Source organism: Scyliorhinus canicula, chromosome 1 (assembly GCF_902713615.1).
Source record: "Scyliorhinus canicula chromosome 1, sScyCan1.1, whole genome shotgun sequence".
Lineage (NCBI taxonomy): Eukaryota > Metazoa > Chordata > Chondrichthyes > Carcharhiniformes > Scyliorhinidae > Scyliorhinus > Scyliorhinus canicula.
Window position 1 is genome coordinate 75,766,661 of NC_052146.1, and position 23,589 is coordinate 75,790,249.

The following is a 23,589-nucleotide window of genomic DNA, read 5'->3' on the forward strand; positions in this document are numbered from 1 at the left end:
ACTACATAAGCACTGGCATCGGATGAAGCATACAGGGTGTAGTGTTAATGAGGTCAGTCCATAAGAGGGTCATTTAGGAGTCTGGTGACAGTGGGGAAGAAGCTGTTTTTGAGTCTGTTCGTGCGTGTTCTCAGACTTCTGTATCTCCTGCCCGATGGAAGAAACACTCCAACAAATTAGTTATACATTACTTTCTTGATTACATACCCATTAGCCCTTCCTTCTGTCTCCTAACCAATTCCCTATCAAAGCCAATATGTTATCTCCTTCACCATCCGCTTCCATGTTTGTTAACAGTAACTTATGCGGAGTCTTGTAAAATGCTTCTGGAAGTCCATATAAATAACATCAATAGACACCCCCTTCTTTACCTCATTAGTGACTACCCACAAAGTTCAACGAGGTTCTTGAGTTCTGATTTATATTTTCCATAGAATCCCTATGGCGCAGAAAGAGGCCATTTGGCCCATCGGGTCTGTATCGACCCTCCAAAAGAGCACCCTACCTAGGCCAACTTCTCCGCCCTATCCCCGTAATGCCACACATTGATCAAGGCCAATCCACCTAACCTGCACGTCTTTGGACAATAAGGGGAAATTTACCATTGCCAATACACTTAACCTGCACATCTTTGGGCACTGAGGGGCAGTTTACCGTGGCCAATCCACCTAACTTGCACATCTTTGGACTGTGGGGGGAAATGGGAGCACCCTGAGGAAACCACGCAGACACGCAGAGAACGTGCAAACTCCACACATAGTCAGCCGAGGCCGGAATTGAACTTGGGTCACTGGCGCTGAGAGGCAGCAGTGCTAACCACTGTGCCACCATGCTGCCCTCCTCTCTCACTGATGAGTTCATTTGTCTAAATGGTCAGTCTGGAACAGATTCTAGTAGATTCACCACAACTCACATTAGACTGATTAACGTATAGTTTCTTAGTTTAACTATCCAACCCTTTTCTTCAGAACTGGAGTGAGGTAGAAATGTAATGGGTTTTATACTGTGTTAAAAAGGGGGAGGGGAAAGTGGGGCAAAATAGAACGCCAGCGATAGGTTAGATGCAGAAGCGATTAAATGACAAACAGGGGCAGCAGGGTAGCATGGTGGTTAGCATAAATGCTTCACAGCTCCAGGGTCCCAGGTTCGATTCCCGGCTGGGTCACTGTCTGTGTGGAGTCTGCACGTCCTCCCCCTGTTTGCGTGGGTTTCCTCCGGATGCTCCGGTTTCCTCCCACAGTCCAAAGATGTGCAGGTTAGGTGGATTGGCCATGCTAAATTGCCCGTAGTGTCCTAATAAAAGTAAGGTTAAGGGGGGGTTGTTGGGTTACGGGTATAGGGTGGATACGTGGGTTTGAGTAGGGTGATCATGGCTCGGCACAACATTGAGGGCTGAAGGGCCTGTTCTGTGCTGTACTGTTCTATGTTCTATGTTCATGTCATGGAACACAAGACAAAAGGAGTGGAAATGATAGTATTAAAGTCTAAAGTCAAAACACTCCTTCCAGGTAAAGCAGCAATTTACTTGTACTTCTTTCAATTTCATCCATTGTATTTGCTGCACACAATACTGTCTCCTCTACATTGGGAGACCAAATGGAGACTGGGTGACCATTTTGCAGAACACCTTTACTCAGTCCGCAAGCATGACCTCAACCTTCCTGTCGTTTGCCATTTCAATTCACCACCTTGCTCTCATGCCACATTTCTGTCCTTGGCCTGTGACACTGTTCCAGTGAAGCCCAAAGCAAGCTGAAAGAGCACCTCATCTTCAGATTAGCTACTTTGCAGCCTTCTGGACTCAACATTGAGCCCCACAACTTCAGACCATGAATTCCTGTCCTCCATTTTGATAATTCCCCCAGAGCGCCAGTCTGTATCTTGTTCCCATGTTTTTGCTTTCAGTCAGAGATAGTCTTTATTCTGCTTTTAAAATCTACTCTGACCCAAAGCTTTAGACTTTAATACTATCATGACATCTTTGTAATTTAATGTTTCTTGCCTCTTATCTATCCCTGACCTTTGTTGCCCCACCTTCCCGTCCCCCCTTTTACCACAGTACATAACCCATCACATTCCTATCTCCCTGGGTTCCTAAGAAGATGGACTTGAAATGTTGGGTGGAATTCGGCACAGAGTCAGGCACGACGGGTGAATTGTGGGAGAGGCCCAATCCAGATCTGGGTCTCACCCAAAAAGCTGGTGGGTAACACACCACCAAACTCGCCCAAAATGACACAAAGAGATTTTCTAGGTGGAATTGTGCTCATTTAAAAAAAAAAATCTTTTTTTATTCTCATCATTTCCCACATATTCATCAAATACACAACAAAAGATAACCAACAATAACAAATACAATATAAATCCCCCAAACAGCGTCCCCTTCAAAATACAAACACATACATTCCCATAGGGAACCCATAGGGGCTTTTCACAGTAACTTCATTGAAGCCTACTCGTGTCAATAAGCGATTTTCATTTCATTTCATTTCATTCCAAAGACAGCAAACCAAAAAGACCAAAAGAGAATTAACGGTCATCCCATAAACAATGTGGTCCACGCCCCCAATAGCCCCCCTTAATGGTCGATGGCAGCCAATTCTTGAAAATGCATGATAAACAATGCCCATGAGTTGTAGAACCCTTCCATCCTCCCCCTCAGCTCAAACTTCACCTTTGAGAGTAAGAAATTCTAGCAGATCCCCCCCGCTAAACCGAGGCACAGGGCGGAGAAGCTGACCTCCATCCCAACAGGACCCGCCTCCGGGCAATCAGTGAGGCAAATGCTAAAATATCTGCCCCCACACCCTCCTGCAGCACTAGCCGGTCCGACACCCCAAAAATTGTTTCTAGGGGCCCTGGCTCCAAGCACACTACCCTCGAAATGACCTTAAAAACCTCCCTCCAAAACTTCTCCAGTTTCGGGCAGGACTGAAACATGTGAACATGGTTTGCGGGGCTCCTCCCACAGTGCTCAGATGCATCCTCCACCCCCTCAAAGAGTCGGCTCACCCTCGCCCTCGTAAGGTGCACCCTATACACGACCTTCAGCTGTCTCAACCCCAACCTCGAGCAGGAAGTGAGGGCGTTCACCCTCCAGAGCACTTCACACCACAGACCATCCCCCAACTCTTCCTGCCACTTGGCTTTAATCCCCTCCAAGCATACCTTATCCCCCCCCGAGATCCTCCCATAGATCGCCGACACCACCCCCTTCTCCATTTCCCCTGCTGTCAATACCTCTTCCAACAACGTGGGGGCTGGCGCCATCGGGAAGCTCTGAACCACCTTCCTGGCAAAGCCCCAGAGCTGCAGGTACCCAAATACTTCTCCTGCCTCCATCCATATTTCTCCCCCAACTCCTCAAGCCTCGCAAAACAACCTGTCAGGAACAGGGATTTCAATACCCTGACTCCCCTCCCCCAAATCTCCCATCCAACTTCCTTGTTTCAAACCTATGGTTCCCCCTCATCGGCATCTCCCCTGACCTAGACCCCAGCTTAAAGTGCTGCCTCAACTGCCTCCAAATCTTCAACATTGCCACCACCATCGGACTCCTAGATAATTTACCCGGGGCCATCAGGAGCGGAGTTGTTGTCAACACCCTCGACCCCGACCCTCTGCACAGAACCTCCTCCATTATCGTCCACTGGGACTCTTCCCCCCCCACCCCAACTCCTCACCTTTTCAGCATTCACCACCCAGTCATAATATAGTAAATTCAGTAGGCCCAAACCCCCCCTCCCCCCCCCCCCACCCCTGCCTGCCGCCCTCTCTGCGGACCTACCTTCCTAACCCTGGCTACCTTCCATCCCCCAAATAAACAAGGTGATCAGCTTATCCACTTCCTTGAAAAATGTCTTCAGCAAAACGATAGGCAGGCACTGAAATACAAACAAAAACGTGGCAGCACATTCATTTTAATCGCCTGCACCTGACCTGCCAGTGACAGAGGGGGGTTATCCCACCTTGCCATGTCTACCTTCACCCTCCCCTCCAAACTAGTAATATTGTACCTACGGAGCCCCCCTCCCAATCCCGTGCCACCTGCATCCCCAGATATCTAAAGTGGGTTACCGCCCTGCAGAATGGCAGCTCCCCCTCACCCTCTACCCCCGGCAGGGTCACCACAAAGTATTCACTTTTTTCCAGGTTTAATTTATACCCTGAAAAGGACCAAACATTTGGAGAGGCCCCAATATACTCCCCATCGATGCACTCAGCTCTGACACATACTGTAATAAATCATCCACGTACAGAGACACCCGGTGTTCCACTCCCCCCTCGCACTATTGTCTTCTACACTCCCGAGCTCCTCAGGGCGATGGCCAAAGGCTCAATTGCTAGCGCAAACAACAGATGGGACATAGGACACCTCTGCCTGGTGCCCCAGTGCAGAGTAAAGTACCCCGAACACATATTGTTTGTGCAGATGCTCGCCCTCGGTTCCTTACATAATAACTGTACTCCACAAATCTCGGCCTGATCCAAAACCTCTCTTGCACCCCAATCAAGGACCCCCCACTCTACTCGATCAAATGCCTTTTCTGCACCCAGCACAAATACCACCTCTGTCTCCTTCCCCTCAGCCGGCATCATAGCTACATTTAGCACCCTCCTAATATTTGAGAAAAGCTGCCTCCCTTTCACAAATCCCGTCTGGTCCTCCCCTATCACCTTCAGGAGGCACCCCTCCAATCAGAACGTTTGCCAATACCTCTCCATCCACATTCAGTAGCAATATAGACCCGTACGACCCACACTCTGTCGGGTCCTTGCCCTTCTTCAGCAGCAAGGAAATTGAAGCCTGCCCCAAAGTCTGTGGCAGCACACCCTGAATCATGCTCGTTAACTCTGTTTTTCTCTCCACAGATGCTGTCAGACCTGCTGAGTTTTCCAGCATTTTCTAAATCTAAACCTGGGTTCATGACTCACCTTCCTCTTTCTCAAACCCGATATTGAATTCTATCATATCATGGCCACTGTTACCTAAGCGTTCCATCATGTTAGATTAATGACCAATTTAGGCTCATTCTTCATTACTAAACCTTGTTGTTTCGAGAACGTGTTGCTCCAGAAAACTGTGCTGACAGTACTCAACAAATTTGCTAACTTTGGAATTCGAGCTGTGCTTCTTCTACCAATCTATGTCAAAATTAAACTTCTGTTTTTGTAACTAGCTTCCCTGATCTCCGCTTTTATGTGCCATACTACATCAAGTATCAGGTACAAAACATGGCACAGATCAAGGCATCACATCCTTTCCAAAACATTAACAGTAAATGTACCTGAAAAGAGACATGTTGCTGAAGCTTTTTGTCTTCCAATCATCAGGACAAACATAAGATAGCCAGGAGGCAGTGTGACCCTCTCTCCACTGGGGATTGGACCTAACTGTATGCCCTAGTGCAGACCATTCACCTGGCCCCCATTGGTCCAAACCTGTTGTAAATGCTGGCGGGGGCAGAATTCCTCACGCGGGGGGGGGGGGGGGGGGTATAATACAGCAGGGGAGCCTGCATGAGACTTAACTGAATGGTAATGAGGTTCCTGACCCTTCATGGTGGGAACCCCATTATGTCATTGACTTGGGGGTGGGGGGGGGAGCAGAAACAATGTTAATGGGAAATCTCGCTGGCATAAAAACAATTTGTGTCTCCCACTGGATTCTCCACCCCAGAGATTTTCCCACCCGCAGAAAGCAGGAGTGGAAAATCTCCTCCAGTGTTTCGAAACTTTTAAAAAATATGTATATTTTGGGAGACAACTTTTCGTCACTAATTGAGGTAAATTTTCAAATTGTCACCATGTGGAAATGCAAATTAGACAACGGTTTGCCGATGCACAATGCTGGTTTAATGACCGGACAGCAGATTGAGTTACTCCCCTTATGAAACGGCAAAGAAGTTGGCGGGTTTAAGCGGTACTTCAAAATCAACAGGTGGGGTTTCCTGGCCATTCACGCTGATGGGAACATACAGTCCCGCCAATGGGCCACCCCTGCCGTGGGTTTCCCGGCGGTGAGGAGTGCATGCAATGGGCAACCCTGTTGACAATGGCAAGACCAGAAGATCCCACGTCTGGCGGAGGCAAGCTGCCCTCCACCACTGCAGGACACACCGCAGAGGGGGAAGAAATCCCACCCAACAACAATTAGTATTCAGATGCTTTTAGGGTTGGAGAAGGCTACAGAGGTAGGGGGATGGTGGGGTCATAGAGGGATTTGACAACAAGGTTGAGAATGTTAAAATGGAGGCAATGCTGGCCTCAGAACCAATGTAGGTCAGGGCACACAGGGGCGACAGCTAACTAGGATTTGGTGCGAGTTAACATATAGACAACAGAGCTTTTGGTGAGCCGAAGATTATGAAGAGTGTGAGACGGGAGGCCAGCCACAACAGTGCTGGAATAGTCAAGTCGAGCAAACAAAAACAGATGGACAAAGAGGACAAATGAGAAAGAGGTCTTCCAGTACCAACTTGCATGGAAGCTCAGGAATCCTCAAGGTACACGGGGGCAGAGTTATGAGAGGAAGTGAAAGCTAATGGTGAGCACTGGGTAAATGTGCCCAAGTATAGTAATTTGTAATTCAAATGTTATCTGATTTCAGTTTCAGTCTTGAGTCTGTGTCTAGGGGGGCAAGTGAATCCCCAGCTAATGCCCACCACCTGCATAAAATTAAACACAACTCATATACTGTCAATATAAATTATATTAAGAACTTTTTGTCCCTGAAAGTCTTTAGAAAAAAAATTGCCTTATCCTAGACTTGGCAGCTATGTTTAAGTTGCTATTTTGCCAAAATGTTAAACAGGTTGGGGCTAAACACCTTGGAGGAGAATGAGAGGTGATCCAGTTGAAATATATAAGATCCTGAGGGGACGTGATACGGTGGATACCAGGAGAATGTTTCTCTTGTGAGGGAGACTAGAATGTGGGGACAGAATTCCAGAATATGAGGTGTCCTTTTTAAGATAGGGTTGAGGAGAAATCTTTTCTTTCAGAGGGTAGTTAGTGTTTGGAATTCTCTTCCCCAGAGAGCAATAGAGGCTGGGTAATTTAATTTATTCAAGGCAGTTTGCAGATTATTGAGTCTAGGGAGTCAAGGATTTTTGGGGTTGGGGGGGGGGGGGGGGGGGGGGGGGGGTTAGACAGGAAAGTGGGATTTTAGGCCACAATCAGATCAATCATGATCCTATCAAATAGCAGAGCAGGTTTGAAGGGCTGAATGGCCTACTCCTGTTCCCAAATCCTGAGGTCCTATGATTAAGAAGGCATGTGAGGGAGATCAACAATAAAAACTTGCACTTATATAAAAGCCTCAAGTCAAACACTTCACAAGGGTGCTATGAAACAGAAGCTGATACTGAGCCACATAAGGAGATAGTAGGGCAGATTGCCAGGATCAGTGAGGGAATTCCAGAGCTGAGGGTCTAAGCAGTTCACCTCAATGGTAAAGCGACTAAACGCAGGGGTGTGCAAGAAGTCAGTTCTGGAGCATCACAAAGAGAGACTTGGGAAGATTGCAAAGATAGGTGGGGTCGCACAGTGATTTGATAATAAAGATGAGGGTTTTAAACAGGCATCAAGACCAGACTGTTTGCATCTATACCTACCAACCAATCAGAGGCACGAAATTTCAGGACCGTACTACTACAATGACACAGGTGCCACCAGTTGAGAGGTTAAAACAATATCCCATCTGCTCTCTCAGGTTAATATAAAAGATCTAATGGCATGATTTCAAAAAGCAGGGGAGTTCTCGCCCCATTATCCTGGCCAATATTAATTCCTCAAATTTTGCTGTATACGGGACATTTCTATGCGTGAATTAACTAATGTGTTTCCTGTATTACATCAGTGGCTACATTTAAAAGTTCTCCATTGGCTATAAAGCACTTAAGACTACAAAGACTTTCTGAGGGTGTGACAGGCACTGTTTGAATGCAAGTCTTTCAATTATTCTTGCTATGGACAGGTTGAAATAAACAGCAGAAATGTTATGTCATTTTGAAGGCCTTCAAAAAAGCTCGCTCCATAACCATCAACTCATCTTTAAATAAAAGGCTGGTATTCTTCCCGGAATAGCCTAACTACCAAATAATCAACCTGAACAAAGGGCTGTTAATGTAGTGTTGGACGTTATAGCTGCTGTTGTATAAAGAGTCAAAGGTTCGGCTCCTTTTCACAAACACCTTTATTTTACTTTAACAGACTCTGCACAAAACTCTATCATCACATCACCTGACACAAAGGCCACCTGAAGCCTCTTTTCATAATCAGTGTCAATTATTGGTTACTTAACATAAATGAGACAACTAATTAGAATGTCTCTTAACCCATTACTTAACAGTCTCCCCTTCCTTGAAGAAAAAAAAATAATTAGGTGAAAACAAAATTACAAGAAACTCAAAAAAACACACGCAATTTCCCCCCTTCTTTTTTTTCATTTTTGGAATGAGCATGTCATCGATTACAGCATGGTTTCTTTCACAGACATATTTACTAAATGGGCTTTCTGCCGCCATATTCATAACTGTGATATTCACGTTTCCACACATATCCCAAAACTCATCATTAGCAAATTCTTCCCCATTGTCTGTAAGGAATTTTGCCAGTGGGCCCATCCCTGCCCCTATCCATTTTTGCACGATTTGATCCAGAATTACTCTCTTTTCTTTACTTCGTACAATCGTTGATTGACTAAATCTGCTTGCTAAATCTACAAAATGTAAAATAAATATATTATTGGCTTCATCCCAGATCTTAGTGTCCATGGCCACAATGTTGTTAAAATCCCTGGCCAAAGGTAGAGTTACTATTGGTCATGCTGGTATCATTCTGTACTTCCTACAAACTTCACAGCGATCACTAACCTGTTCTATCAGTTTAGTATAGTCTTCATCCCTTACCCCTGCATCCTTTAATACATTTTTCAGCCTCCGAGGAGACGGATGCACAAATTGCCTATGCAGTTTTAATACAACAAACCTTTTATCAGCTAAAGTCCCATTTTCAACTGACATTAACACATCCTTAACTCTACTTGAAATATTATTTGCCAGTAATGGAACACAATAGTGTCCGACTGTGTAAATTGTAAGTCCACCATCTTTCTAAAAACTTGCCTTGTCCTGTTCCATATCCAGCTTCATGTGTGCTTTCTTCATCGACGGTCTGCTCAGAAGCAAAGGTATCTCACTTGATACAACATCCGTGCTAATGAAATGATTCACTCCGGCAATATTGCAAGAAATCACCACTCTTTTCAGCGACTTCAGAGTATTATCATCCCCAAACCTGAAACTTGTGGAACTTTCAAATTCCTTGACCTTGTTACGATTTTCAGCATTCAAAGAGTCCAGGTAACATTTTAACCAGTCAATTCCACACACAGTAGGTGTGCAGCCACTGTCCAATACAGCACAATTGAAGGATTCTGAAACCAACACCCGCATTACTGGCGTAAAACTGCTTGTTAATTGGACAATGCCTTCTTTCTGGTCACTATCTTTTTCCTGTTCTGACTGTTCCATGTCCTGTGTCGCTTCAAACACTCAATTATACCGTGTTGGACAGTTGAAAGCATAATGGTATTGAGAATCACATCGCAAACATCGATTTATTATGCCCCGTGCATCTCTGGGGTTCATCTTCCTATTGTTGGTTCTAACTGGGTTTCTGTCTTCATACTTTCCGGGTCCCGATCTCCTTCTATAGTCTTGGAACCTGTTCATAGCCGTACGATTTCACCCTCCTGTTAGTAACGTAGCTTCCATATTCTGATTTATTGCAGGCTGACCTATTTGGGTCATCAGAGCCATCGGAATCGAATGTTTCCTCAGAAACTTTTTTAAAGCTTGTCATCTGATTGAATAAGGTATGCTTATCCGCAAACTGAACTCCTGTCAGAACCAGGAGACTATCCATGTTGCTCACTCGAGCACAGTCGAGTAATTTAAGGCCAACACAGACTGTGTAAATTCCAGGTTGTGTTTCTGCAGCCTTTATATAATCTGTCAAATTCCATTATCTAGTCTTCCATGGAGAAATCCTCTATTTTCCGGAACCTATCAAAATCCGACCATGCTTCATACGTACTTAACAAATCATCCTTTTTATAAATCTTATCCATATAACGTAATAGAGTCTGCAAACCTTCTTCTGAGTCTAACTCTACCAATTCCAGCTCAGAAAACACTTTGCCTCGGATTTTACTGTCATAAGGTAGAGAAAGAGGCAATGCCATACCTTGTTTCCTCTTTCCCAAGGCAGTTACCTTAGTCCACATAACTACTGCACTTCTCCATTGGTCGTACAATCCCCTTTCAGTAAATAAGGGGGGTGGGGGGAGGGCTAGTCATATCCAGCCATCTTTATCCTAGGTTCAGCCATATATCTTTGGGTTTTTTTCTTCTCACTCACTCCTTGGTTTGGTCTGGAAAAGTTGTATCTTTCAACCCTTCACATTTGCACAGCAACCATCCTCTGCTACCATTTGTTAGACGTTATAGCTGCTGTTGTATAAAGAGTCAAAGGTTCTGCTCCTTTTCACAAACACCTTTATTTTACTTTAACAGACTCTGCACAAAACTCTAACATCACATCACCTGATACAAGGGCCACCTGAAGCCCCTTTACATATCAGTGTCAATTATTGGATGCTTAACAGAAATGAGGGGTGAAATTCTCCGCCCCCCACGACGGGTGGGAGAATAGCGGGAGGGCCTTCCCGACTTTTTTGACGCCCTCCCGCTATTCTCCCCCCCCCCCCCCGCCGAAATCCCGACAAGAATCGCTGCCGCCGTTTTTTTACGGCCGGCAGCGATTCTCAGCTGTTAGAAGGGCCAAAGTCCCAGCCCTTTACGACCTTTTTACGAACGGCAAACACACCTGGTCCTGCCGTTCGTAAAAACGTCGTGACAAACTCGCAAAAAATAACCATGGCACCGATTGGCACGGCAGTACCACGGCCTTGCCAAGGGTGCCATGGGCCCGCGATCGGTGGGCACCGATCGCGGGCAGCGGGCCCGATGCCCGCGCACTATTTGTCCTTCCGCCGCCCCACAGTATCAATACGCGGGGCGGCTGAGGGGCAACCCGGCCCGCGCATGCGCGGGTTTCGCGCAAAAACGCGATGACGTCACCCGCGCATGCGCGGGTGGAGTCTTCCCACCTGCGCATGCGCGGCTGACGTCATATGACGCGTCAGCCGGCGCTAACTCCGGCAAGCGGGTTTAACGATTTTCGTTAAGCCCGACTTGTCGGAGCCTCCGACGTCGGGCTGCTAGCCCCGACGGGGGACCAGAATCGGTCCCCCGTCGGGAAGGGGCGCGCTGCCGTAAAACCCGCCCGGGTTTTACGGCAGTTTTACGATTTCTCCCGTTTTGGGAGAATTTCGCCCGAGACAACTAATTGGAATGTCTCTTAACCCATTACTTAATATGTAGAGCTAAGAGGAAGGTGTCTATGTGACACTGTTGACATAACACAGTATCATTCACGTCAGAGGTTTTGAAAGTGCAGTTCGTAGGCAGGTTTAAGAATCATCGACTCATAGAATCCCTACAGTGGTGAAGGAGGCCATTCGGCACATCAAATCTGCACCAACCCTCTGAAAGAGTACTCCACCCAAGCTCAGTCCCCCATCCTATCCCAATAACCCCTTAACCTAACCTGCACATATTTTAGGACTCTAAGGGGCAATTTAGATGGCAAATCCACCTAACCTGCACATCTTAGGACTGTGGGAGGAAGCCAGCGCACCCAGAGGAAACCCATGTACACACAGAGAGAAAGTGGAAACTCCACACAGACAGTGGCCCAAGCTGAAATTGAACCTGGGTCCCTGGCGCTGTGAGGCAGCAGTGCTAACCACTGTACTGCCATGACGTCCCTCCAGGGTGTCGGGACAGTCGCAGAGAGATAGGCCACGGCGTTCCTGTGGCGTTCCTAATTGCGGGAGAAACGCCCAATGGCCGTGACCAGCTTTTAAATTGAGAATGCTGGCCATGACCAGCTTTTAAATAGGACGTGCGGTCAGAAGTGGTGACAGAGAGGAGGTCACGCGCTCGCCACATACACTGACATCATGCACCCTGTACATCCGTGCTTTTGGCGCAAAAGCATGGAGAAGACATTGCTCCATGTTCTAGCAGTGAGCAAGCAAGGCAAGGAACTGTGAAGAACTAAAGATGGATCATTTTGTTATAAGGAAAAGTGGGCCAGAGGCACAAAAGGCAGTGTACCTCCTGGCCAGGAACTCACAACTGAATCTGCTGGAGTGAGCCACACAGGAGAGTCCAGGATAGAACAAAGCAGTGCTAGTGTTAGCTCTGTACAGAGGTCCAGGGCCTCTGGTGAACAGCCACCAAAGAAAAAACTGACATCAGGAACAAAGCAGTATAAAGATAATCTCTTGAGGTATGGCTTTGTTAATTGTGCCAATGCAAATCAGGATGCAAAACCATGTGTGTTATATGCAGGGAAGTATTGGCAAATGAGAACTTAAAACCCTTAAAACGTCAAAGGCATTTGAAGACTAAGCATGGCGAGTTCAAGGACAAACCTCTTGATTTGTTTCAAAGGATGCAGTGAGAACTTAAATCATCAGCTGAAGTCCTCAGCAGAAATGTAACATTGAATAACAAAGCAAGTGAGATCATGAGGACCAAGCAGGTTCACCTGTTGCATTAAAGGTAAGTGAAAAAGGTGTGTTGTGAAAGCCGGCAGGCATGAGTCGCGAAGGTCGGCCGGCGTGGGCCGCAAAGGTCAGTAGGTTAGTAAAAGGGGTCCCAGGAAACAAAGTTTGAAAAACACTGATTTACATCAACTAAGATGGAAAGTAAACAATGGTTGAGTGACATCTTTTTGCTGACAGGACTAAAAGTAAGATTGAATTCCTAGTGAAGATTTCAACTAAAATGAGATGTGGCTAAAGGTAAAATTATGATTATCTGTAGCAGTAAAAGAATCCTGGACAGTTTCTAGAACTGATGGAACAGATGTTATAACGTGAATGCCTCATATGGCATTTGAGCCCCAATAAGTTACATTTTGTGTCATTGTGGGCTGCATGTGAACTGAAATAGTAATTCTACCCTTTTTAGTCACATTAATTTTGTAAAAGGAGATCCTTAAAAGAGAAGAATTAAAATATAGAAAACAAAATTGAGAATTAAAAACTTGCCCAAGTAAAAGCAAGACTTGCCATTTTACAAGATTGTGGCATCTGTTGGGAGCCTTGTCTCGATTTCCTAAAATGTCCAACTCCCTGTTGGTAGCATAACTCTGGAAAATTGGCCTCACGGCACCGAGGAACCAGGTTCGACCCCGGCTCTGGGTCACTGCCTGTGTGAAGTTTGCACATTCTCCCCGTGTCTGCGTGGGTCTCACCCCCTCAACTCAAAGATGTGCAGGGTAGGTGGATTGAACACACTAAATTTTCCCTTAATTGGAATTTTTTTTTTAAAAAAGGATCATTGGCCATTCTTAAGGCTTTTCATAGTAACTTCATTGCAGTGTTAATGTGAGCCTACTTGTGACAATAAAGATTATAAAAATATAAAAAATATCTATTCCTAAAATAAACTCTGGAAAATTGACCTTTAAAGAAAAGAAGAATTTACATATATTGGCTGGAATTTTCCGATTATTTTTCCGAAGTGTTTTCTCGGGCAGGTAAAGTGGAGGGAAGTCCAACGGCTTCCTTGCAGGGATTTTGTGCCCTTAAAAACACTTGGTGAAAAAGGTGGAAGGGTGAGTCCCACGATATTATGCTCGTGGGGCATACTCTGATTGAGCCTGCAAGCAACTTAGGCTTTTCAAAGATCATGGCCAATTTTTAAAAATCACGAGCCCCCCTCCTCCCCCCAACGGTACCCCCAACCCCTAATTGAACATCATTCCCTCCAACCACACTGAACACCCCCTGCTCTCCCCCATCCTATGGAACTCCCCATCTCCACAAAGCCCACCACGAACACGGAAACCATCCCTTCCCCCCCACCATGCAACCCCACCTCCCACGACGGAACATCAAACATCCCTCTTATCTGTGTGGAGTTTATATGTTCCCCACGTGTCAGCGTGGGTTTCCTCCGGGTGCTCCAGTTTCCTCCCACAGACTAAAGATGGGCAGGTTGGGTAGATTGGCCATATCTTTTTATTAAAACAGTAAAAAATATATACAAGGTCAAACGGTAAAAACACTAATTTGGTGTTGGAGAAACAGGGTACCCACCCCAATCGGGAAGGGGTGTAGGATACTCTGATTATTAAAACAGTTCACAGTTGGACTAAAGAACAAATGGTACACGCACTAAATCTTGCGCTGGAGAGACCATATACCCTCGCCTCAGTACCAACAGAAGGGAAAGGAAGGGGTGGTGGTGGGGAGAGAGGGGAAAGGAGGGTGTGGGGAGGGAGAGAGTCGGGGTGTTGGTGGAGGGGGGCCCAAATTGGGCTGCCTGAACTATCTATGGGGGCAGAATAACAAAAGAATGTTCAATTAAGACATGCCAGATTCCGGGAGTCCCCCAGAGGGGATGAGGGGCGACACAGTGTGAGGCAGGAGTAAGCCCTGCACCCCACTGCAGAGAGCCTCCTGAGCACCCTGCGCTCCCGACACTGGGAGGCTGACAGCCTTCCGACAGTCACCCTCCGGGCCCGGATCCTCCACCACACTGAGTGCAGCGGGCGACACAGGCCCACCAACCAACCCAGGGCCTGCCATGATCCTGCCACTGGGATCATTGACAGGTGGGATCTCCTCCGGCTCCTCACAGGGTCCTGGGCCAGTGGGAGCGGTGATGCAGATGGCTGCTCTGCCCCCGCCGCGTGATCACTGGAAAGCTCCAAACATGACTCCGGAAACAGGTTCGGGATGGTGGCAGAGGTGCCCGAAGACAGCGGTTAGGACAAAGGGTCTTCCAAACTATAACCCACTTAGAGCCTAAGAAGCAGGAGGTTATCGCTGACCTCCCCTCAGAAACTGAACAAGTCCAGGGTGCTAAATTGTACTGGGTGGAAGGGGCCCTCTAGGGCCCCGTCCAACCCTGAAGCACCCTGCTCAGGGGGCAGTGGCAGCTGCTGGGATTTCCTCACTATCCCCTGCCTCTTTTCTTTTGGGGACTGGGCGTGACATCTATGGAAAAGAAACTGGAGTGCCTCCATTTGCGGGGGAGAGGGCCACACACCGGGAAGACCTCTATCTCTGAAGGCCCCTCCAGGCTGACTACTTGTCCCACAATGCTTCTCTTAGAATTTGTGGCTGGGACAGAGCACCCTCTGGTTCGAGTTTGCGCACCTCACTACCACCACCCAGAGGGGCCTGAGCAGAAGTGTCGCCGGGCACGGCATCCGATGGTGAAATGTCACTAGGCTGAGGGTGTTGCTGGGTGGTGGTGGGGTGAGGCGTAACAGCTGCACCCGAGTCAGTAGCCAGGGGCACTGGGTCAGTCAGGGTCAGAGGGTCTGAAGGACCCAAACCTGACCGCTGGCGAATCGCCCTGTTGGTCTTCCTCTCAGCCTTCCGGCCACGTGGCTGTCCCCTCACCTCCACGCCAGTGGAAGTAGAGGGGGCGGTGGCACCATCAACGGCAGTGTTAGAGGTGGGGCAATTTTTTCTCATATGCCCCACTTTCTTGCAGGCGTGGCACCGCACGCCACCCGCGTACAAGAAGATGCGGTAGATTGTGTCCCTAAAAGGGATCTCAAAAGCCCCTTCCAGGACCTCCTCTCGGGTCAGGCAAACAAAGACCTGGTGCCGGAAGGAGAAAATATGCTTGAGGGTGGAATCTTTGAGCGAGAGTGGTATCACCCCGGATCGTACCTCCCCCAGTTGATGGAGGTGGGTGAGGAAGAACTCCGTAGGAATAAAAGGCGGGACATTAGAGAGGATAACTCTCAGCAGCTAAATTGCCCCTTCGTGTCTAATGCTTAGGTTGAGTTATGGGAATAGGGCAGGGGAGTGGGCTCAGGTAGGGTGCTCTTTCAGAGGGTTGGTACGGACTCGATGGGCTGAATTGCCTCCTTCTGCACTGCAGGGATTCTATGATTCTGAGATTCTATGTCATTGGCAGGGAGCGGCGACAATTGAACGGGGAATTTCCGCCGTCGTTAAAGGCATTTTGCGGCTCCGGCTTGATTTTCTGCTACCTCCACCCTGAAAATCCCGGTCATTGTCTTTCATGATCACAGCAAAGAACTTTACAGCCAATGAAATACTTTCTGTGGGAAACAGCACGGCCAATTTGCACTCTGTGAGGTCCCAGAAATTGTAATGTGATAATGACTGGAGTGCCTGTTTTTAGGTGTTGGTGGATGGATAATAATATTGCGGGATATTTTACATCCACCTGAACGTTTGTTATGAAGAGCAGAAATAAAAAGTAAGACTACGTCTGTATGCCAGCTGTATGTTACTTTCCTGTTGGATTAGTCGTGGTCAGGGTATCCTTGGCCACCAGGGACTAATAATTGTAAAATTATTTGGACAGGATGGGTGAGGGGCAGTCCTGGGAATGTCCATGTGGAAAATGTATCATTACAAATAAAGTGTAAATCCCAAATGACAGCCTTTGCTGGCAGATTCAGACTCTAAATATGAACTCCAGTTTCTATGTGAAGAGTGAAGTAGTTGGTATTTACACTACAGCTGTAGTGTAAATCTAACCCTGGGATTAAAATTCAAATTTAAGGCTGAAACTTCACTAAGATGAAACAGCATGGAGTCGAGCAATGCAAACAGTTGAAGATTGATGACCTAACCGACATTATCCTCAAGTGAATGTAGACATTTAGGCAATGATTAATAGCTTCAAATGTCAGGTCACTACGAAAGTTTTAAAGCAAATTGGTTTGGATTTAAAGGCATTGGGCGCGATTCAACTAATTGGGAACAAAGTCCCATAGTGAGTGCGTTTGGCCGCATGTTAACCGGTGCTTGCAGTGCGGAGAAACACACGGCTGTACAACATGACTCATGTTGTATAAGGGCCTCAGCAAAGAGTATGTGGCCATGGCCGCACATAACCCCATTTTGTACATTTGGGATCTCTACTCGCCAGATCCCCAGTGTAGCGAGAAATCGGGACGGCATTTTTAAGTGCCGTCCTGATCTCCGAGGTCCCTGAAGCAACCCCCGACAGCCCAAATGCACCCCACCACACACTCATGCAGGGCACTCCCAGCCCAATCACCACTGCGCAAAAAATGATGTGGAGATGCCGGCATTGGACTGGGGTGAGCACAGTAAGAAGTCTTACAACACTAGGTTAAAGTCCAACAGGTTTGTTTCAAATCACTAGCTTTCGAAGCACTGCTCCTTCCTCAGGTGAATGAAGAGGTATGTGCCAGAAACATACATATAGACAAAGTCAGAGATGCCAGACATTGCTGAGAATGCGAGCATTTGCAGGTAATTAAGTCTTTACAGATCCAGAGATAGGGGTAACCCCAGGTTAAAGAGGTGTGAATTGTCTCAAGCCAGGACAGTTGGTAGGATTTCGCAAGCCCAGGCCAGATGGTGGGGGATGAATGTGATCATGTCGCATTACATTCATCCCCTGCAAATGCTCGCATTCTAAGCATTGTCTTGCATCTTTGAATTTGTCTATATATATGGTTCTGGAACCTACCTCTTAATTCACCTGAGGAAGGAGCAGTGCTCCGAAAGCTAGTGTTTGAAACAAACCTGTTGGACTTTAACCTGGTGGTGTAAGACTTCTTACTGCACAAAAAATGGCAGCTTGATACCTTGGCAATGCCAACCTGACACCATGGCAGTGCCCTTCATCTCGGAGACACCCACGAGTGCTGTTCCGTTCCGTCCCCATTTGTGGAGACCAATACTGAGTAGTGCCCGCCCACGGTCTCCAAGGCAAAGGGGATGAATCCCAAAGCCTCAGGTACCACGGAAATCTGTACATTAGAGTGTGACTAGCTGACTCATTCTAATATGCAGATTTGCTAGAAATTTGCCACAATGGATGGGATTTACATCACAACATCTTGTGAGATCGCGTTAGATCTCATGAGGCAGAGCGAGCCAGGTAGATTCCAGGAGCAGGGTCTCCCAGATTTTATTGGCCATGCTGCACCGCAGTCAGCTTCTTGTCGAGCATAGTGCGGCCATTGAATCACACCCATTAATGTGTCTTTGACTGTCCAGTACATACCATTCTAAAGACATAGGGAAAAACAAATAGATACAACCCACGCTTCAAAATACCTCAGTCACATTTTTCTGTAGACTTCAGTATGATACCAACTGAAACACTTTAAAAGGGATTCTGCAGCAAAGACCACTCAGGAGTGAATGGCTGAGGGAACATTTGTGCACCTTTACCACAACTAATTCAGCACAGCCCAATCATCACCAAGCCTGGAAATCTCCTAGTGAGTGCGTAGTTCCATGCTTCAAATTCAAAGATTGGAAAGTGGGTTACCTTCAATCACGGTTTGATTCTCGTGCCAGTGGAGGTAATTCCGGGATACCAGGAATCCTAGGGGAATGTTCCAGCCTGCCGTTCGTTTAGCGCCATTGTGACAGCTTCTCTTTCCTCTAAGCTGCCGAATATCCAGGCTTTCATTTCGCACTACTGCCACAGAATACAAACAGCCACCTTACAGACAGAACAGGAAGGATGGTAGTTAAATGTCAGACTACAAGACCTACAGCTAAAATCCTTTTTTATTCTTTGTATGAAGGGAAGGAATTTCTGTACCTCAGAAATGACTGATTAAGTATGTTCTTACTCTATGCTGATATCAAACACTCTCAAGTCAGGTTCAGTGTGGGTTTAGATCTGGACCATATGTTTCAATTTACCATTGTTCAACGATTTGACTTACGTATTTCCCAGATCAAAAGTAGAAACGGAGCACGGAACAGCAACAACTTATACTTATATTTGGCGTTTAATGTAATGAAATGCCCCAAGCCAGCAACATTATAAAACAAAGCGTGATAATAAGGCACATAAGGAGATATTAGGTCAGATGACCAAAGGCCTGCTCAAAGTGTCTTAAAGGAGAGAACTGAGTTAGAGAGGGCTTGGGGCCAGGGCAATTAATTAATTAATAATCTTTATTGTCACAAGTAGGCTTACATTAACACTGCAATTACATTACTGTGAAACGCCCAAAGTCACCACATTCCGGCGCCTGTTCAGGTACATGGAGGGAGAATTCAGAATGTCCAAATTAACAGCATGTTTTTCGGGACTTGTGGGAGGAAACCGGAGCACCCGGAGGAAAGCCATGCAGGCACGGGGATAACGTGCAGACTCCGCACAGGCAGTGACCTAAGCCGGGACCCTGGTGCTGTGAAGCAGCAGTGCTAACCACTGTGCTACCATGCCGCCTGTTGCACAGCCACCAATGGTGAAGCAATTAGAACTGGGAATGCGCAAGAAGTCAGGATTAGAGGAGCAGAGATATCTTGGAAGAAAGTAGTTTATGGTCATCTAGAACTATGATTTCTTTACTTTAGACCAGGTAAAGATGGCAGATTTCCATCCCGAAATTACATAAGTGTACCAGATTTTTCTGACAATGGTTTCATGGACATCATTAGGCTTTTAATTCCGGTTTTTAAAAATTTAATTCAAGTTTCACCATCTACCAAGGTCACTTTTGAGCACAGCATTACCCTGGGTCTCTGGATTACTAGTCCAATGACGATACTATCAACACCAGGTTACAGTCCAACAGGTTGTTTCAAATCACTAGTTTTCGGAGCACTGCTCCTTCCTCAGGTGAATCCTGTGCTCCAAGTTAGTGATTTGAAACAAACCTGTTGGACTTTAACCTGGTGTTGTAAGACTTCTTACAGTGCTCACCCCAGTCCAACGCCGGCATCTCCACATCGATACTATCAACTCCACCTTGCTGTTGAGCTGGAGGAGGTTACAGAGATAGAGAGAGGCCAGACCATGGAAGGGTTTGAAAAAAAGGCTGAGAATTTGAAAATCAAGGCGTTGCTTTACCAAGAGTCAATAAAAGTCAGCAAGCACAGGGGTGATAGGCAAATAAAACTTGCTGCGATGAAGACACGGGCAGCAAAGTTTTAGATTACTTCAAGTTTACAGAGGGTAGAATGAGACCAGCCAGAAGTGCATTATATGTACATGAACATGAATTAGGAGCAGGAGTAGGCAACTCAGCTCCTCAAGCCCGCTCACCATTCAATAAAATCATGGCTGACCTGATTTCTTTTTAAAATCTAGAGTACCCAATTCTTTTTTTTTCCCCCCAATTCAGGGGCAATTTTGCATAGCCAATCCACCTACCCTGCACATCTTTGGGTTATGGGGGTGAAACCCACGCAGATACGGGGAGAATGTGCAAACTTCACACGGACAGTGACCTGAGGCCATAATTGAATCCGGATCCTCGGCGCCGTGAAGCAGCAGTGCTAACCACTGTGCACCATGCCTCCCCATTGATCTGATTTTAACCTTAATTGGAATATTCGAGTCTAGAGGTAGCGAAGGCGTGAATGAGAATTCCAGTTATCAGAGGAGCTAAGAAGCAGGCAAATCGAGAAATATTATGGAGGTGAAAATGAGCCACAATAGAGACAACACAAATATGAGACTGGAAGCCCATCTAGAGATCAAATGTGACAACGAAGTTATGAATAGACTGGCTTAATCTCAGACTGTTGTCAATGCGAGTGATTGAGTCGGTAATAAATGGAGTTTGGAGTGTGGACCGGTGCATATTACAGATACTGCAGAACCCATCCTGACTATACAAGGAGTGGGGAATGCTGTGTATTACAGATACTGTATAAAGCTCGCCCTCACCCTATGTAGGGGGTAGATCGGGGAGCAAGTGCTCACCATGCTGATACAGAAAGTGCAAGCTGTATTAATTATAGATGCTCGAAGGGACTCACCATCCTGATACATTTCTTTTGCCACAACAGTGAGATCATAAAATTTTGCGGCAGTGTAGACATCACCGGCATCTAATGAAATCGCATCTGCCTTGTTTCCCTGTAAAACATAGTTTGTTTAGTCTTATTAGAAACCATTTGGCTAGAAATTTGTCTTGGGAAGTGTGCAAATTGGGCAGTATCAGCTCTGTCAGCAGTTATATACAGCACCTGATATTTAATTCCATTCCAGTCAAAGGGACTTAATATCAGGCCCTGCACATAGTGAGTGCAGGATCAGATGTCTTCCATTATGTGTCACCACCTGAGGCCAATTTCTAACCCACTATGTCTGAGAAACTGTATAATTTATTAATTGATATCAGTCTTTGTCAATGGGTAGCACTTTTCTTGCTGTTCAAAGATTGTGGATTCAAACCCCATTCCATGACTTAAGCACATAATCTAAATTGACTTAAGGCAATACTTGACAGAGTGCAGTGTTGTTGGAGGCACCACCCTTCAGCTGAGCTATAAACAAACCTGCCATCTATCTGCTTCCAGTGAATGTTAAAGATTCTATGGTGCCATTTGGAGAGGAGAAGGAAGTTCCTTCCAGTGACCCGGCCAACATTCATTGCATAAGCATCTCCAAGAGAAGAGTAACTGGACACTACTCTTTTGCTGTTTGTGAGATCTTTACATACAAATAAAGAAATTAAGAGCAAGGATAGGCCATTTGGCCCTTAGAGCCTCCTCCGCCATCCAATGTGATCATAGCTGATCCTCTCTCAATGCCATGTTATGACTTTCTCCCCAAAGCCCTTGATGCCATTAAAATCAAAAAACATTGGGCGCGATTCTCCGGACTCACGATGGTTCGGAGAATAGCGGGCGTCGGAAATTTTTACGGTGACGCTGTTCCGACGCCCTCCCGCTATTCTCCGAACCCCGCAAATTGTCGGAGTCGCGTTTCCTGACAAACGCCTCCTTCCCGCCCCTGACACGACCAGATTCGCCACTGAGAGCCCCCCCGCTATTCACCGGCCCGGATGGGCCGAAGTCCCGACGTCATGGCGCCCTGTTTGGACGTCGTGAAACACACCTGCTTTTTAAATTCGTCAACCAGTCGGCCTGGCTGACGACTGCTTGGAGGAGGTCAGGGCACCACTCTGCGCACCGCTCAGCGCACCGTTCAGCGCACCGCTCGAGTCTGGCCACAACGGGGAAGGCATCCCTGGGAACGGGAGGGGGTCCAGAACGGGGGCAGTGGGGGGGGAGACGGGGGAGGCAGTGGGGGAGACGGGGGAGGCAGTGGGGGAGACGGAGGGGGCAGTGGGGGAGACGGAGGGGGCAGTGGGGGAGACGGAGGGGGCAGTGGGGGAGACGGAGGGGGCAGTGGGGGAGACGGGGGAGGCAGTGGGGGGCGACGGAGGGGGGAGGGGTTAGGTAGAGAGTGAGCCGTCCAACCCCGTAACAAAATGTCTGCCAGCATGCCATGGTGTGCAGGTGACGAGGACACGGCCGCTGGTTCCCCTGTGGCTTCCGGCCACAGGCCACTGACGCACCCATGAGGAGGCCATAGTTTACTGGCCGTTGGATGCAGAAAGTGACCAGGGGTTAGGCTGACCGCGTGTCAGCAGCGCGACCAGGCCACCGGGACACACAGGTATCCTGTGGCAGGCGGCTGCCGAGGTGTCGACTAACCTCCGTCTAACATGTCCCGTTTCTCTGCCTCCTACCACCCTTCTGTAGGTTAGCACGATGCATGGGAACAGAACGGCTATGTTCTGCGCAGTGGTTGGGGCCGCTCTACTGGATTTGGAGATGCAGCAGCATCCACACCCACAACCCGCAGTGGCTGCAGGGCCAGCTGCAGCAGCAGAGGGAAGGGCCGAGGAGTTGCCAGTCGTCGAGCAGCATGGGGGGGGGGGGGGGGAGGAGGAGGAGGAGGAGGAGGAGGAGGAGGAGGAGGAGGAGGAGGAGGAGGAAGAGGAAGAGGAGAGAGTGAGGGTGCAGCCACGGCTTCAGAGGCGACGACCAAAGCCGAGGGTGTACCGTGTCCGGGTCTCTTTCCTAACAATGCCGGACATCACCTGCAGGAGAAGACTCCGGCTGAGTAGGCAGACGGTGATACATATCTGCGAACTCCTGTCGCACCTCGCCCCACGTGGAACGGGGGGAGGACACGCGATCCCGGTAGCCATCAAGGTGACGGTCGCTCTGAACTTCTATGCTACCGGCTCCTTCCAGTCTCCGAGCGGGGACGTCTCTGGGATCTCCCAGTCATCGGTGCACAGGTGCATCCGGGATGTGACCGACGCCCTCTATGCCATCGCCGATCGCTACATCACCTTTCCCGAGGACCAAGCAAGTCAAGACTCACGAGCCCGTGGATTTGCCAGCGTGGCCGGGATACCGAGGGTTCAGGGGTCAATCGACTGTGTTCACGTCCCCATGCGCCCGCCTGCTGTGGACAAGGAAGTGTTCACAAACAGGAGGGGGACATACTCCATTAATGTCCAGGTGGTATGCGACCCCCACATGAGGTTCATGAACGTCTGTGCAAGGTTCCCAGGGAGTGTGCATGACTCCTACATACTAGCGCAGTCGTTCATCCCTGCGATGTTTGAGGGACGTCCCCCCCGGCTGAGGGGCTGGTTGCTAGGTGACAGGGGTTATCCGCTGAGGTCTTGGCTGATGAC

General features: G+C 47.6%; 1 protein-coding gene across 1 annotated transcript in view; it reads right to left on the reverse strand.

The window, feature by feature from the left end:
* The window catches only part of zgc:172271 (uncharacterized protein LOC100000381 homolog), a 183,842-nt gene that overhangs the window by 122,469 nt on the left and 37,784 nt on the right, over positions 1-23,589 (reverse strand). The window contains exons 3-4 of the mRNA XM_038793393.1: positions 20,906-21,005; positions 18,450-18,626 (exon numbers count right to left, since the gene is read on the reverse strand). Coding sequence (XP_038649321.1) covers positions 18,450-18,626; positions 20,906-21,005 — 277 coding nt within the window. The remainder of the gene's footprint in view (positions 1-18,449; positions 18,627-20,905; positions 21,006-23,589) is intronic.